General features: G+C 41.9%; 1 protein-coding gene across 1 annotated transcript in view; it reads left to right on the top strand.

The window, feature by feature from the left end:
* Nucleotides 1-602: 602 nt before the first annotated feature.
* Nucleotides 603-14,907, top strand: part of UBE2U (ubiquitin conjugating enzyme E2 U) — a 31,015-nt gene continuing 16,710 nt past the window's right edge. Inside the window, exons 1-5 of the mRNA XM_056122205.1 lie at nucleotides 603-668; nucleotides 3,027-3,108; nucleotides 5,226-5,318; nucleotides 6,969-7,066; nucleotides 12,666-12,786. Coding sequence (XP_055978180.1) covers nucleotides 603-668; nucleotides 3,027-3,108; nucleotides 5,226-5,318; nucleotides 6,969-7,066; nucleotides 12,666-12,786 — 460 coding nt within the window. The remainder of the gene's footprint in view (nucleotides 669-3,026; nucleotides 3,109-5,225; nucleotides 5,319-6,968; nucleotides 7,067-12,665; nucleotides 12,787-14,907) is intronic.

Genomic DNA, 14,907 nt, shown 5'->3' with positions numbered 1-14,907 from the left:
AGAAGGTCTGGCATAAGCGCCTAGGCTGACCCTTTCCCACCCCAACCTCTAACGGGATGGCTCCATCCCTCTTAGGCTGAGCCAAGAGGCAGAAGGTACTGGTGGTCCCGCCCTAAAGACGGTCTCATTGGTGCTTCTAAATGGCTGCAGCCGCTTCGGGGGACCTTTCCCTCCCGCCTATTGGTTGAAGGTAGGTTAAGCTCCACCCCCCTTTTCTCTGGTTTCCCACGGGGGGGGGCTGTTGCTTGGCAACCGATGGCATCCTCTGGCCCCCCTGGGACTTTGGTCACCCGGGAACAGCGAAGCCAGGCCCAGCTACATCTACCTTAAGCCTCTCACGCCCACTTTGATCTACAAACCGTTCGGACACAGGTTCGTGTCCAGGTTGGCCTTAGGCAGATAAGGCACTTGCGCTTTCCCGCTGGAAGTTCTCCTTTGGCAGAATCCGGAGGGAAAAAAAAATCAGGATCAACGCCCAACTTAGAGGTCGCTTCTCTTGGGCTCACGCAGCGTTCCAGGGCTCATGTCAGTGACTGGGCTGGAGACAAGCCCTGGCCCCTCCGCAGAGTGCAGACGCTTGAAAGACCTCTCGGTGCCCAAGCATGCACAGCACAGCTTACTTGTTGCTACAAAAAGAATTCCGGGAGTTTAGGGAGAGCCAATACCATGTGAGTACGTAACCCATGGTCCCTTCCTGGGGAATCTGTATTGAGAAAAAAAAAAGGTATTTTTATCTGTATTTGGTAGATTCGGGCATGATTCCATTGGAGTTAAATTGCCAGTACCATGTTGAATCAGTATCACAGTATCATTTCATGACGAAGCAATGAGTACTTTCTAAGGATAGTAGTTAACAGTTCTGAGCGCTCCATGCTGGGTCATTTGTGTGGATGTGAGCCCTCAATCCACAGAGACAATATCCACAGCTGGCTGTTGTCAAGTAGAATACAGAAGCGCCTTTTATCCTTTTGACACAGAGGCAGTCTTTGCCTTGAAGGCCACCAATGAGGTACGTTGCCTAAGAGCTGCAGCTTGATTCATCACACTGTGTGGATCATAAAAAATGGAAGGGCTACCTAAGGGGACCGGAGAAGAGACGTAAGCTCCTTTTTTCTGTAGCTGAAGGGGAGTCAAGAGTGACGCCAGTATTTTTCAGTGACACTGTTCCTCCCCTCCCCTGATCTCCAATTGTTGCTTCATTAGAGAGGTTAGGGACATTTGCTGAATCTCACCTCCATCTCAAAGGCATAAACACAGCTTTTCTTTTTTCCTTTATTTTATTTTATTTTTTTTTTACAGTTGTAGATTTACAATTTTTTGTGCTTTGGTTTCAATTATACAATGATCAGATACCCATCCCTCCACCAGTGCCCATTTTCCACCACCATGGATAATATCCCTCCCACCCCCATCCCCCCACCCCCCCTGCCTCTGTGGCAGGGCAATCCCCTGTGTTCTCTCTCTCCTTTTGGGTGTTGTGGTCTGCAAAAGAGGCATTGAGTGGCAAACATGTTCAGTCCATAGTCTACTCCTGACATGCATCTTCCCTCCTTGGAGGATCTTCCAAACATCCTTTATTTGGTGCTCCCTTCTCTATCTGAACTGCCCTTTCCTCTAGGATACCCGGCTGGCCTCTAAGTACAGCTTTTGATTATAGCTTGCTCTACCTGAATTTTCGGGCTCTTTGATGAAATGAGTTCACTGAAGAAGTGATGTATAAATATAGGAAATGCAGATGCAGACAGAATGTTTATCAGGATTAGCACATAGCCATTGAATAGTTGTTCAGAAACATTTCATGGGTTGGGATGTTTGGATATACTGGTATATTCCTGAATGTAATCGGCAGTATTATTATTCCTCTCATTGAAAATGCTCAAATGGAAGAAAATATATATTTTGTTGTTTGGTGGTCACACCTGGCAGTGCTCAGGGCTTACTCCTGGCATGACACTCAGGGATCACATCTGTGGGCTTGGGGGACCATATGGAAGGCCGGGAATTGAACCCAGGTCAGATGCATGCAAGGCAAATAGCCATTGTATTACTGCTCTGGTCCCAGAGAATATTAGTTTTATTTATAAGCCAACTTTGTAGTGTTGCTTTTTTAATGCAGTTTTCTGATTTTATAACATTCAAAACCTCCAAGCAATTTTCAAGAATCTCAAAGCAATGCATGCTTTCTAATATTTTATTTGGGTCTTCAGTTGACTATTGACTTTACTAAGCCACACATCCCAGTCTTGACCCTGTACTCGCACTGAAATTTTAACACCCATAGTTTATTTCAGTTTTTTTTTGTTGAACTAACTTAAAGGAGACATATGTATGCCTATGTTCATTGCGGTGTTCACAGTAATGACCAGGAAGTAGAAACAACCCAAATGTCCAGATGATTAGATACAAAAAGCTGTGGCATAAACACACAGTGGAATATTCTGCAGCTATAAGAAAAGATAAAATCTTGTAGTTCATTGCAACATGGATGGAACTGGAAGGAGTCATGTCAAGCAAAATAAGTTGTCAAGGATAAGGGCAAATACAGGATGATCTCATTCTTCTCTGGTATATAGAGAAACAAAATGAGTGAATAGATAGTATTAAATGATGAAAATACCTTGGCCTTGGGTTACATAAGGCAGATTAGTAAGCCATGTGGGAAAATGAAGAGGTGGACAGGAAGTAACATAGGACAATGATGAAGGATCTTAAACACTTGGGCGGTGGTGAGGTTTAATAATGGTACATCAAGACCATAAATGTTAATACTATTTTGGACCTAAACTGCAATGATAATTTTCAAAATATAAGACTAAAGAAAAATTTATTGCTGCCATCATTTCTGTATAATAAGACAGTACATAACACTCACCCTCATAAACAAATAAATTCAACAGGAAAAGAAAATGTAGTTTGGGGGAATTAATCAAAACATGAAATTTAATTTTTCAATTTGAGTTATTTGATTGATTAAATATCTGATGCCTTTTATATTTATTTCTGTTTTGATTTTTTCATAATTTAAGGGTATTACTGTCCTTCCTCTGGATGAAAATATGATGGATTGGGATGTTTGTTTGGAAGGTCTCCTGGGCACCCCTTGGCAAGGTTTGTATTTCTAAAATCAGTACTTTTTTTAAAAGTCTACTATTGCTGGCTTTTATTGTAGATTGACTAAGTTTGCATTGTATAATTTTTCTAGAGCTCAAAATATTCATGTTATTTTTGTATTATGTGGCTTGATTTTTTTGTTTGTTTTATTTTTATTTATTTATTTATTTGTTTTGCAACATAGTTGGAAATTTTAGTTTTGGGTTTTCCTTTTATGCCAAATATTAAATTCACAGTGTTTCTAATAAATAGATGCAGTGAAACCAATTATTTGAAGGTTTTTTTCTAACCACCACCTATGAAAAAAAAAAGAATAGGTATCAAAATGTTTAGGGACATAAAAATCTTACAAATAAGTCTCCTTCCCTTTTTATCTCTCTATGATTTCTCCCAAATCTTCTGTTGATCAGGTTCTCAAAAGCATTGGGCCACTATACATTTTAGTGATCGACTTATTTTCGTTCTTCCTGTTTTTTCTCTGTTGTTGGGCCACCCTCAGCAGTACTTCAAGGGATACTCCAGAGTTGGTGCTCCAGAGACTGTGTGGTATAATTGGACCCAGCAATGGGCTCACATGCACCAGCCCTTTGAGCCATTTCCCCAGCCCCAGTGACCATATTCTTTTTCTGTCATGAATTAACTAGATAGATTTGCTGAATCAGATAAGGAAGGAGAACATATAAGTGGATAGTTAGGATACAAATACAAAATGGGACTATCACATGTTTTGAATAGAACATCAGGAGAGAGGATTAACTGGTGAAGTCAAGAATGTGTCTAAACACATTCAAAAGAACAAAAGCACCCAGTGCTGGCGTGAATGTGGGGGAAAAGGGACATTCTTTCACTGTTGGTGGGAATGCCCACTAGTCCAGCCTTTCTGGAAAACAATATGAACAGTCCTTCAAAAATTAGAAATTGAGCTTCCATATGACCCCATAATACCACTTCTCAGAATATATCCCGAGGATGCAAAAAAGCACAGTAGAAAAGGCATCTGTACCTATATGTCATTGCAGTACTGTTCACAATAGCTGAAATCTGGAAACAACCCAAGTGCCCTAGAACAGATGACTGATTAAAGAAACTTTGGTCCATCTACACAATGGAATACTATGCAGCTGTCAGGACGGATGAAGTCATGAACTTTGCTTATAAGTAAATAGACATGGACAGCATCATGCCAAGTGAAATGAGTCAGAAAGAGAGGGACAGACATAGAACACTATGGGGGACATAGAGGGACAGACATATTCCATTTATTTGTGGAATATAAAACAACATAACATGAGACTGACACCTAAGAATAGTAGATACATGGGACAGATAGATTGTTCCATAGCTGGAAGCCTGCCTCATGAGCAAAGGGGAGAAGGCAGCTGGAATAGAGAAGGGATCACTAAGAAAATGATGGCTCGAGGAACTAGTTGGGTTGGGAGATGTGTGCAGAAAGTAAAGGACCAAACATGATAACCTCTCAGTGTCTGTATTGCAAACCATAATGCCCAAGAGTAGAGAGAGTGTATGGGTAATATTGTCTGCCATGGAGGCAGGGGGAGGGTGGAAAAGAGGAGGTATACTGGGGATTTTGCTGGTGGGGAATGTGCACTGGTGGAAGGATGGGTGTTTGATCATTGTGTGATTGTAACCCAAACATTAAAGCTTGTAACTATCTCATGGTGATTCAATAAAATTTTTAAAAAATTAAATTAAAAAATGAATGTGCCTAAAGAAATAACTTTTGGACTGAATGCTGAAAAATTTGTAAATTTGCCAAAGTTCAGGAGGGGAATGAAACCCAGGCAGCCTATACATCATGGCAGAGGAGTGTAGACAAGAGAGGGTTCTGGAACCATGTATTGGGTAAAGATGAGATACTCAATAAGGAGTTGAGTATCAGAAAGATAGTGAACAAGAAGGATGGTGGGAAACCAGAGGAGGACTCGTGGGATTAGCTTTCCAGGAGGCTGTTATTTGATGCAGAGGGCCTGAGTAGCCTTTGTTTACTTCCAGATGGAACTCTAGAGAGGCAAAATGGTAGAAAGAACTGGAGTTAATCAGGTTCCAATGAATCCGAGCAACACCCCTAAAAATGTTTTATTTCTGTACCATAGGGTTGTACTTCTACCTGACCCTGAATTTTACGCCAGAGTACAACCTTGTCCCTCCAGTTGTGAAATTTAAAGTACTGCCATTTCATCCCAATGGTAAGGATTGAGTGAAATTTTCATCATGGGAGCTCTGCCCTATTATCCTTTTTTCTAGTTAGTGTTTAATAATTTGTTTCTTAAAAAAAAATCTTGGTTATAATTATACATGGCTTTTGGGGAAAATGGAAAAGGACAGTGTACACCAAGCTTGCCTCATCGTGTGTCCTCACACATGTGCCATTGCAGTGCCAGGGTTCACAGACTGAAAGCCACCAGAGTATGCCCAGTGCGTGTGGATGGCACCAGGGACTAAACTCAGGGCCTTACCCTCCAAAGGAGGTGCTTTTTCTATCCAGTGAGCCGCGTCCCAGGCTTCTCTCTCCCTTTCCCATACACACACACACACACACACACACACACACACACACTTACATACATATATATATTTGTATCTATCACAGAAAAACACTGAAATGGTGGTTTGCATCCCCAACTGTGGCTATGTCCTTTGGTGAAAGGCAGTTCTTGTCGGTAAGTCAGGAGTGGGATAGAGAAAGAGAAGGGAGTCAGATTCATTTAAAAAGTACCTTTCTGGGGGCTGGAGAGATAGCACAGCAGGTAGGGCTTTTGCCTTGCACACGGCTGACCTGAGTTCGATTCCCAGCATCCCATATGAACCACCATCCCATTCTTTTCAAACAGTACATCCAGCATCCCAAACAGAACCACCAGGAGTAACTCCTGAGTGCAGAGCCAGGAGTAACCCCTGTGCATCGCCAGATGTGACCCAAAAAGCAAAAATAAATAAATAAATAAAAAGCACATTTCTGGGGTGGAGTGATAATACAATGGGTAGGATGTTTGCCTTGCATGAGGCCGACCTGGGTTCAATCCCTGGCATCCCATATGATTCCCCAAGCACCACCAGGAGTAATTCCTGAGTGCAGAGCCAGGAGTAACCCCTGAGCATCACTGGATATGACCCAAAAAGAAAACAACAACAACAACAACAACAAAAACATTTCTATGTGGTATGTAAAGTAGCAAAGCAAGGGAAGATACAAACCAACCCAGAGCTTGAATCAGGTCCATTGCCGTTGAGGGAGGAGGTGGTGCGAGCACAGTTAGGAGGGATTTCAGCACTTTGGTCGGGGATTGAGCAGTGGTGACTTCCTTTTGAATTGGTGTGAAATGCACATGTCAACCAGGGTCACCTCCAACAACATATTGTCCAAAAAGGACGTCACATTCCCCCTGCTGAGCTCTTGTGCCCAGAACTTAGTCGGAGAACGCATATAAAAGGGAGGCTGGGGAAACATAGGCAGGTATTCATCTAGCAGTGCTGATCTCATCTGAAGCCACGTGGGTCATGGGGCTGGGGCCACTATGGTGTAGCTGCTTCTTCAGAGAGAAGAAATGGAACAAAAGATGCCAGAGTTGTTCACACAACTGTTGAACTATTTGTTGCTAATTTTGCCTCTTGAATTCAAGGCATATTTTCACGTATCATCTACAATTGTTTTTTGGGGGGGAGGGGGAGGGAGCCATACTAACTATGTTCAGGCATCACTCCTGAAGGAACTCAAGGGACTATATGGGGTACAAGGGGATTGAACCTAGGTGGGCTGTGTACCAGGCAAGAGCCCGACACACTGTAAGTAATGTTTTAATTACACCTGTCAATATCAACTTATTCTTTTCAAATAGTACACCAAGTTACCCGTCGGCCTTGTATAGATTTTTTGGACAGCCTTAAAAAGTGGAGAAAAGGCTACACCTTGAGCAGCATCTTGCTCTCCCTCCAGGTAAGCCCAGAGTCTCCTTATGCTCTCCTCGACACTTTAAATAATCCCCGTTAGCCAAAGTAGGATTAATGCAATTTACAGTGCAGATCTAACTTTTTTCTGTTATTTTACACTTTACTTTAAATGTATTTTGAATGTGTTGCTGCTACCTTTGTTAATAGGCATGTAAATGTTTTTCAGTTTTAGTAGCAAAATTTTGTCACACCATCCCTGACACCAAAGTGCCAGTGTCCCTTCACCATTGTCCGTAGGCCTCTTCCCTTCCAGACCCTTCCTTCCTCCCAAAATAACCTTAGGACTGTGGTCAGAGTCCAAGGGTTTGTTTATACTGAGCACTGTCTGTTCCTTTGCTTTGTTTCTCTGTAGACCACTTACACAAGTGAGATCATCTGGTACACGCCTTCTCCTTTTGACTTAGCTGGTTTACCCTGACACTTTCTTATTCCACCCATGTTGTAGCAGCAAAGCAAGATTTCATCTTTTTTATTGCTGAATAGTATTCCACATCTTTAGCCGTTCTTCTGTCAGTGGGTCACCTGACTTCTTTCCACATCTTGGCTGCTGTAAATAGCATTGCAATGAGCCTAAGTGGTGACCAGGTACTTTTTCAAATATGTTTCCTGGGTTTCTTGGGCCGGATTCCTAGCAGTGGAATTCCCGGATCATGTAGCATGTCTATTATTTTTTAAAGAATTAGTAGCATTTCTGTATTAAGACTATAAATTAGAACATGGATTATAAAGATTATTGTCTTGAAGTAGAAGTCATCATTTAGACCCATTTCAACCATGATATAAAAGAAGACAAAAACATCAAAAGTCACCCATTTCAACCAAGAAAACCATGTTATAGCAGAAGACAAAAACCACCTCAAGGTGATGTTAGGCTATCTTGGCTCCACACTTAAAGCCCTTGTGTCAAATAGACTATTCCTGATACTCAAAGAGACCCCCTTCTTATCCTACACCAAGAGAGAGCGATGCCAGTGACCTCTATCTACGCTGACCACTTCTTTCTGGCCCAGTGATATTTTCTCCAACATCATTAATGGAATCTGAAGAGAAATTATTTCATTGTGAAAATTTGGAGTCACGTATTCTGGCTTAATTGCATTTTCTCAGTAACAGAGTTGTCAAGTAAATCCCACTTCCTATTTTCTCTCTACTCAGAATGGACAAAAATATTTACTCCTTAAGAGGGAATGTGTCTGCCACAGAGGCAGGGGGTGTGAAGGGGTGGAGGTGGTGGGAGTGACACTGAGAACATTGGGGGTGGAAAATGGGCACTGGTGAAGGGATGGGTACTCAAACATTTTTTGATTGAAACATAATCACAAAAGCTTGTAAATCTGTAACTGCATCTCATGGTGATTCATTAAAATTTTTTTAAAAAGAAAAAGCACTATCAAAAATATGTATATATATATATTTACTCTTGATAAGTATTCATCATTTCATTCATTCCTTAAGCAAATCTATATTGAGCTTTTACCTGTGTCCAGCCATACTCTGGGGAAAACTTTTGAGCAAAAGCTTTAAAGAATTGAGGAACTGATGCATCTGGGGTTCAACGTTTGGATCGCTTCAAACTGGTTATAGTCCTTCCTCTTCCATCTAAAGTAGGAGATATGCCTTCCAAATGATATAGTGGAATATTCCTAAACTTGTAACACGCGGGGCCAAATCATACTGAAATGGTGAAATTTTGAATTGTGTATTAATGCAATTAAAGATCAGTTTGAGACTCTTAGTTTAGGCTGTGTGACTTCATATCATGGTTCTGCTCCTTACTATCTTTGTGCGATTGAACAAGTTTCCTCTCTGCCCAATGCCTCAGTTTCTCCCTCGGTAAAATGGGGCTGTTAAGTAGCCATCACACATGCGTTACAAAGATAAAATGTTTTAGCAAATATAACATGCTTAGAAGTGAGTGTTCAACAAAAGAACCTGAAGGGCTGGAGCGATAGTACAGTGGGTAGGGTGTTTGCCTTGCTCGCAGCCAACCTGGGTTCGATTTTTAGCATCCCATATGGTCCCCTGAGCACTGTCAGGGGTGATTCCTGAGTGCAAGAACCAGGAGTAACCCCTGTGCATCGCCGGGTGTAACGCCCCCAAAAATAATAAAAGAAAGAAAAGAACCCGATAAATTCCACTTAATGTCATCCTTGTTCTTATTGTCAAACACTAATGCACTGCAACAATAATTAACGATAAACGCTATGCACATATGCGCACACTGTAGCAGATTTTTTGGTGGAAAGGAAAAGAAAATCACTGATAGCTGTGAGGGAAAGCCCTCCCTGCTGTTCTGCATTGTCTTTGGTGTTTTCTACCCTGTTCTGTTTAAGGTGCTTGCCTTGTGCACAACTTCGATCCCGGGCCCACCAGGAGTGATCCCTGAGTGCAGAGTCAGGAGGACGTCCTGAGCACAGTCGGGTGTGGCCCCCAAACCAAACAGCAACAATGACAAATGTCTGGGTTCCACATTCATTGCAGGGTTGATACCCAGTTACGTTGCCTAACAAAGATTCCTTTCTCACACCTGGGCTTTAGACGCCACTAACACACCTGAAGTCCTTTCTCTTTTTGTAGGCTCTTGCTTTTATTCGCTCCAGTGCCTAAAGCCATTTGGGTCTAACAGAAGAGATAGAGTTCTAACGCCTAAAAGTTACAAACTCAAGCACATTTTGGATGATGCTGCAGTGCCAGTGGTTGGCCCAACTCCCAATCTGATTGGCAGCCCATGTTCTCCATTCCTCTCCCTCTATTTGTCTGGCAAGCAATTGCTCACTCTGTAGGAGTCATGTCCTCTTCATCCTTCTGAAGGTGTCTGTCTTGGTTTCTTCTCCTAGGTAGAATTGATGGTTTTGGTTTGGGGGGATTCTTTCTTTGCTTCCCACTTGGTAAGTGGAACCCCAAGCCAGTTTCAGAGTGTGAAGATATTCCCACTGTTTCCTTCTGTGTCTTTCCCTGTGGGACTGGAGACTTCTCCACACCAGGCAGCAGACCCTGCTCATCTTTGGTTCCCAGAATATAGGCAGGAAGGTTATGACATTAAGAAGACACTGAAAAACATGAATGCTGGAATCAACCCAAATATTAACACCATTGCAATATGGCATAGGTCATGATTATAGAGCCTGACTCTATTTCTAAAACTTACCACGTTATTTCAAAAATTTCCTGATTGCTGCAGTTAATTTGGGGACCTTGGTTTGGGACCATACCCAGCTGCACTTAGGGATCACTCCTGGCACTGCTCGGGGTATAGTAGGTGGTATCAGGAATTGAATCTGGGTTAACCGCATGAAAAGCAAGCAACTTACCACTGTACCATCTCTCTGGTTCCTACAGTTAATATTTTAGTGACTACTACCAGACTTTTGAAGGTACACTATCTGCTCTGTCCAGTTTAGTCACCCTCCAGCCAGTCACAGGTGGCTGCAGAAGGCTTGAAATGTGACTAGAGTGAGGTATTGGGCTTTCATTTTATTTGCATTATATTCCTTATATTCCAGTTCTCTTTATTTTGTTTTGGCACCACACCTGGGGACGCTCAGGGATTACTTCTGACTCTGCACTCAGTACTCCTGGTGGTGCTCGGGGAACCTTATAGGATACTGGGAATCAAACCTTCATTGGCCGCGTGCAAGGCAAGCACCCTACCTACTGTACTATCACTCTGGTTCCTTTATTCCAGTTCTTAAAAAGCACTGGACACACTTAACAGCTTCCATGTGTGTTGCATGCAGAGGTGTGAAGTACACAAGTGATGGTGAAGACCATTGAGTGAGTTTTACCCCCTGTTCCTCTCTCAGCAAGCATCTCTCTACAGACGGACTAGACACTAGAAGACTGCTCTTGACCATGGAAGCTCTGTCTGCTTCCCCACCCCCCACTTTGACAGGGGTTGCACCATCCTCAGGAGTCCCTGTTAGAGGGGATCAGGCATCAGATGGTTGTGTTTCTCAGTGAAAAGTGACCCTCATATCCATGGCTCTTTGGTGCAGTTATCCTGCAGGTTTACCTAAGTGTTCTGGTTGTTATTATTTTGGCCTTATGTTAATATGTAGTTTGCATATTCACATCGTGACTCTAAAATACTGAATTCTAAAACAAATATGTGCAATTTAGACTAATATAAATTTTTGAGGTCCCAGCTAAATTAATATGATGGTATAGCCAGAGCTATTAAGTTTTGGTTACTCTTTTGTCCAGATATGTAGATCTGATGGTAAGCAAAGTTTTAAAGAAACCCTCATCCTAATCCTTTTTCTGGTAAGTCAATGGGGTAAGACCTATATCTGGGTTCTGCTGTGAAAGAAATTTTCAGATGAAAATGAAGATATTTATCTGCTTATCTTAAAAGAGGAAGGTTGGCCAGAGAGTTAACTCAAAGGGCTGAGCTCATGTTTTGTATCCAGGAGATTAGATGCTGACTCCCAGCACTGGATAATCACCCAAGCATCACTGGGTGTGATCCCTGAGCATAAGACCAGGAGTGGCCCCTAAGTGTTACTTAGTGTGCCACCCAAACAGCCAGAAAAAAATTGAGGAAGAAAGTTACCCTATTATATGCCAGGTTCCTAAATTAATCATATGAACTGTTAACGATAGAAGGGGGAGGTTGAAGAGTAACTGGGACAAATAAAGTGAAAGATAAAAAAGGAAAGTGTGTGGTGAAGAGTTTGGAGAAATTTCCGGAAGAAGGAAGATTTGCCAATCTTTTCTCTCACTGAGATAGAGCGCCAGTCTGAGGACCTATAAGTGAGGGTGCCCCACTACTATCAGTCAACAACAAAATGAAACTGTTCTACCATTGCAGGCTGCTCAACTCACTGAAAGTCACCCCAAGCACATTCTTCCAGAACCTCTAGTGGGAGCCTGGCCAGCAGACACCTTTCTGGATTTCAGGTTGTTAAATCCTGGAAAGAGAAACCCGTGCCCACATACTTTCTGCCTGTGGAAATTTGAGATTATACTCATGTGTTGGCATAAACCTCTAGGTTGGTGGCAATTCATTACAGCAGAATTTTTTTAAAATCTCCCATATATCACATCAAATGAATTATTTGATGATCTGGAGGGAGTTTGAGGTACACATGTGCTTGTTTATCCATGATCTTCATAAGATCTCTCATTAAAGTGTAAGGGGTCTGGGTTTTATTTAAAATAATATTCTGTGTGTGGGGGGGGGGCGGGAGGATATACCTGATGGTGTTCAGGAGACCAGGCAGTGATGGTGCTTGAACCCAGGGTTTCCAAATGCTAAGCATGCCTACAGTCCTTTGCGTAAATCCCTAGCCCAGGGTTTTGCTCTTGTTATTCCTTTACACATTGATCCAATTTGAATGTATGAGTATATTACAGAAGGAACAGGAACTTGAACCTACTTGAACCCTAATGTTTGACTTAGAAACTGATTGGATCAAAACAGATCAGGAGTTTCTGGGGAACAGAGACCATGTCTCATACCTTTAGGTGGATGCATAACAGACAATTAATACATTCTTCATAAGTGACATATGTATTGCATTATACTTCCTCCCAAATAAAAATGTTTCCTCTAAAAACTCTTCATTCTCTATGTCTTCCTACAGGTTATGCTTTCGGAGCCAGTTCTAGATAATCCAGTGAATTTGGAAGCAGCCAAAATGCTAATTTTGGATCCATATACATACATGCTCATAAATCATAGAATTTTCAAAGAGACAGTGCTGTGTAAGAAATACCAACTTACTTGATAATTATTTTTAGCCCCTTCATCCCATCCTATCTCCTCACATATTCCTCTCCCCCTCAGACAACCATGATCCATGTGCCCTGGTTTGTCTATTTTGTTTTGTCCTTTCATCAATCATCAAGTATTTGTCTCTTTTCAGACTTATTTTCACTTCAAAGAATTCCCTTAAGCTCTTTCCATTTTGCTACAAGTGGTAAATTATCACCTTTTTAATAAGTGGATACTATTATTTTTCCAACCATCTAAAGACAGACACTTTGGTGTTACTCTAGCTTTGGCTATTCCTAACACTGCAGTATCGGGGTTCTTTGGATGGATACCCTAACTCTATCTTCAGCTTCTTAAGGAAGCATCATAGTGTTCTCTAGAGTGATGGCACCAATTAAAAGTCCCCCTAACAGGGCTCAAGAATTTTTACCTATACTATCTTCCATATTGGTCGTTATTGGTGATTTTAATGGAAGCCGTTATCACAGGTGTAGGTGGTATTTCATTGTGGTCCTAGTTAACATTTCCCAAATGATCAGTGATGATGAACTTTCTTTTATAAGACCATAGGCCATCTGTATGTCCTTCTTAGAGAAGTAATTATTTAAATTTCCTCCCTGTATTTGAATTAAAAAAGATTTTTATTGGTGTAGGAGTTTTTTTTATATGCCTTAATTATCAGTCACTTATCATACCTATGATGTGCAAATATCTCTTACCAGCCAATGGATTCCCTCTTCTATTTCTATTTTTGTTGTTCTAGAAAAAGTTTTTTAATATAATGAAGTTTCAAAGATTTATCACTAATTTTTACTTCCCTCGATAATGGGACCAAGTTCCCGAAAACATCTCTAACATTAATGTCCTGGAATTTTTCAAGTATGTTCTTATGCCTTATAAGTTTTTCCAATCTTACCTCAAAGTATTTAATCTGCTTTTAATGAACTTTTGGTTTGTTTTCATTTTTGTCTTTTATCAGAGTCACTCTTGTAATTTGAGGTCATTTTCAACTGTTCTTAGGGATGCTATGCAGTGTTCTGGATAAGACTCAGGGTCTCCAACATGCTAGATATTTTCTCTGTCACTTGAGTTTTCTCTCTGGCCTCTTGAATTAATTTTTTGTATATAAAGTTAGAAAGTAGTCTATATGAACTTTGCATACGTCTATCCAATTTTCCCAGTATTTTTACTCATTGAAAAGACTTACACTTTTTCTATTAAATGACTTTAGATCCATTGTACATTCACTGTCACTGTCCTCCCATTGTTCATCAATTTGCTCGAGCGGGCTCAGTAACATTGTGAGATTTGTTGTTACTGTGTTTGGCATATCGAATATGCCATAGGGAGCTTGCCAGGCTCTGCTGTGTGGGTGAGATACTGTCAGTAGCTTGCCGGGGTCTCCGAGAGGGGCAGCAGAGGAATGGAACTCAGGTCGGCCAGGTTGGCCGCATGCAAGGCAAAGGCCCTACCCACTGTGCTATTGCTCCAGCCCTCAGTATGTTGATTGTGTGATCTGAGCTATGTGTAATAGCTACCCTCGGCCCTTGGTGATTGTTTCCAATAACTAAGGCTATGAGACAGGGGACAGGGAGACTAGCATAAGAGGAAGTAAGAGTTGAGAATGAGGAGCTGTGTGAGACTGGAATGGGGGGCTCAGTGAGATTGGAAGAGGCATTCAGGAAGAATGAAATAAATGGCAGGACGGAGATTGTAATAAATGGCGACTGATCACCAACCAGCCTGGTGGCCCTGTTCCCTCCTTCATGCATCTGTTGGCAGTGGTGGCTGGGGCGGGGGGTGGCCAGGGTGGGGAGGCGACTCATGGTTACTGAACTTACATGGTGAGAGTGTGCCCCCGCCCTTTTTTGAACACACACACAACCCATCAACACATATGGTCCCTGCACTGCCAGGAGTTATCCCTGAACACAGAGCAAGGAGTCTGAGCACCACTAGGTATGGTCCCCCCAAAGTAACCCCCCAATGAAAAAAATACCCTACTCTCTCAAACCATGACTATAGCGCCTCCATTCCAACCCAGTTTGGATTGGGTTAATCTGGTGCCAGATTCCAGACTCACTATCTCTATTCTGTTAGTTACAGGCGTT

Source organism: Sorex fumeus, unplaced genomic scaffold (genome assembly GCF_029834395.1).
Source record: "Sorex fumeus unplaced genomic scaffold, SorFum_2.1 ptg000045l, whole genome shotgun sequence".
Lineage (NCBI taxonomy): Eukaryota > Metazoa > Chordata > Mammalia > Eulipotyphla > Soricidae > Sorex > Sorex fumeus.
This window is presented reverse-complemented; position numbering and strand designations above follow the sequence as displayed.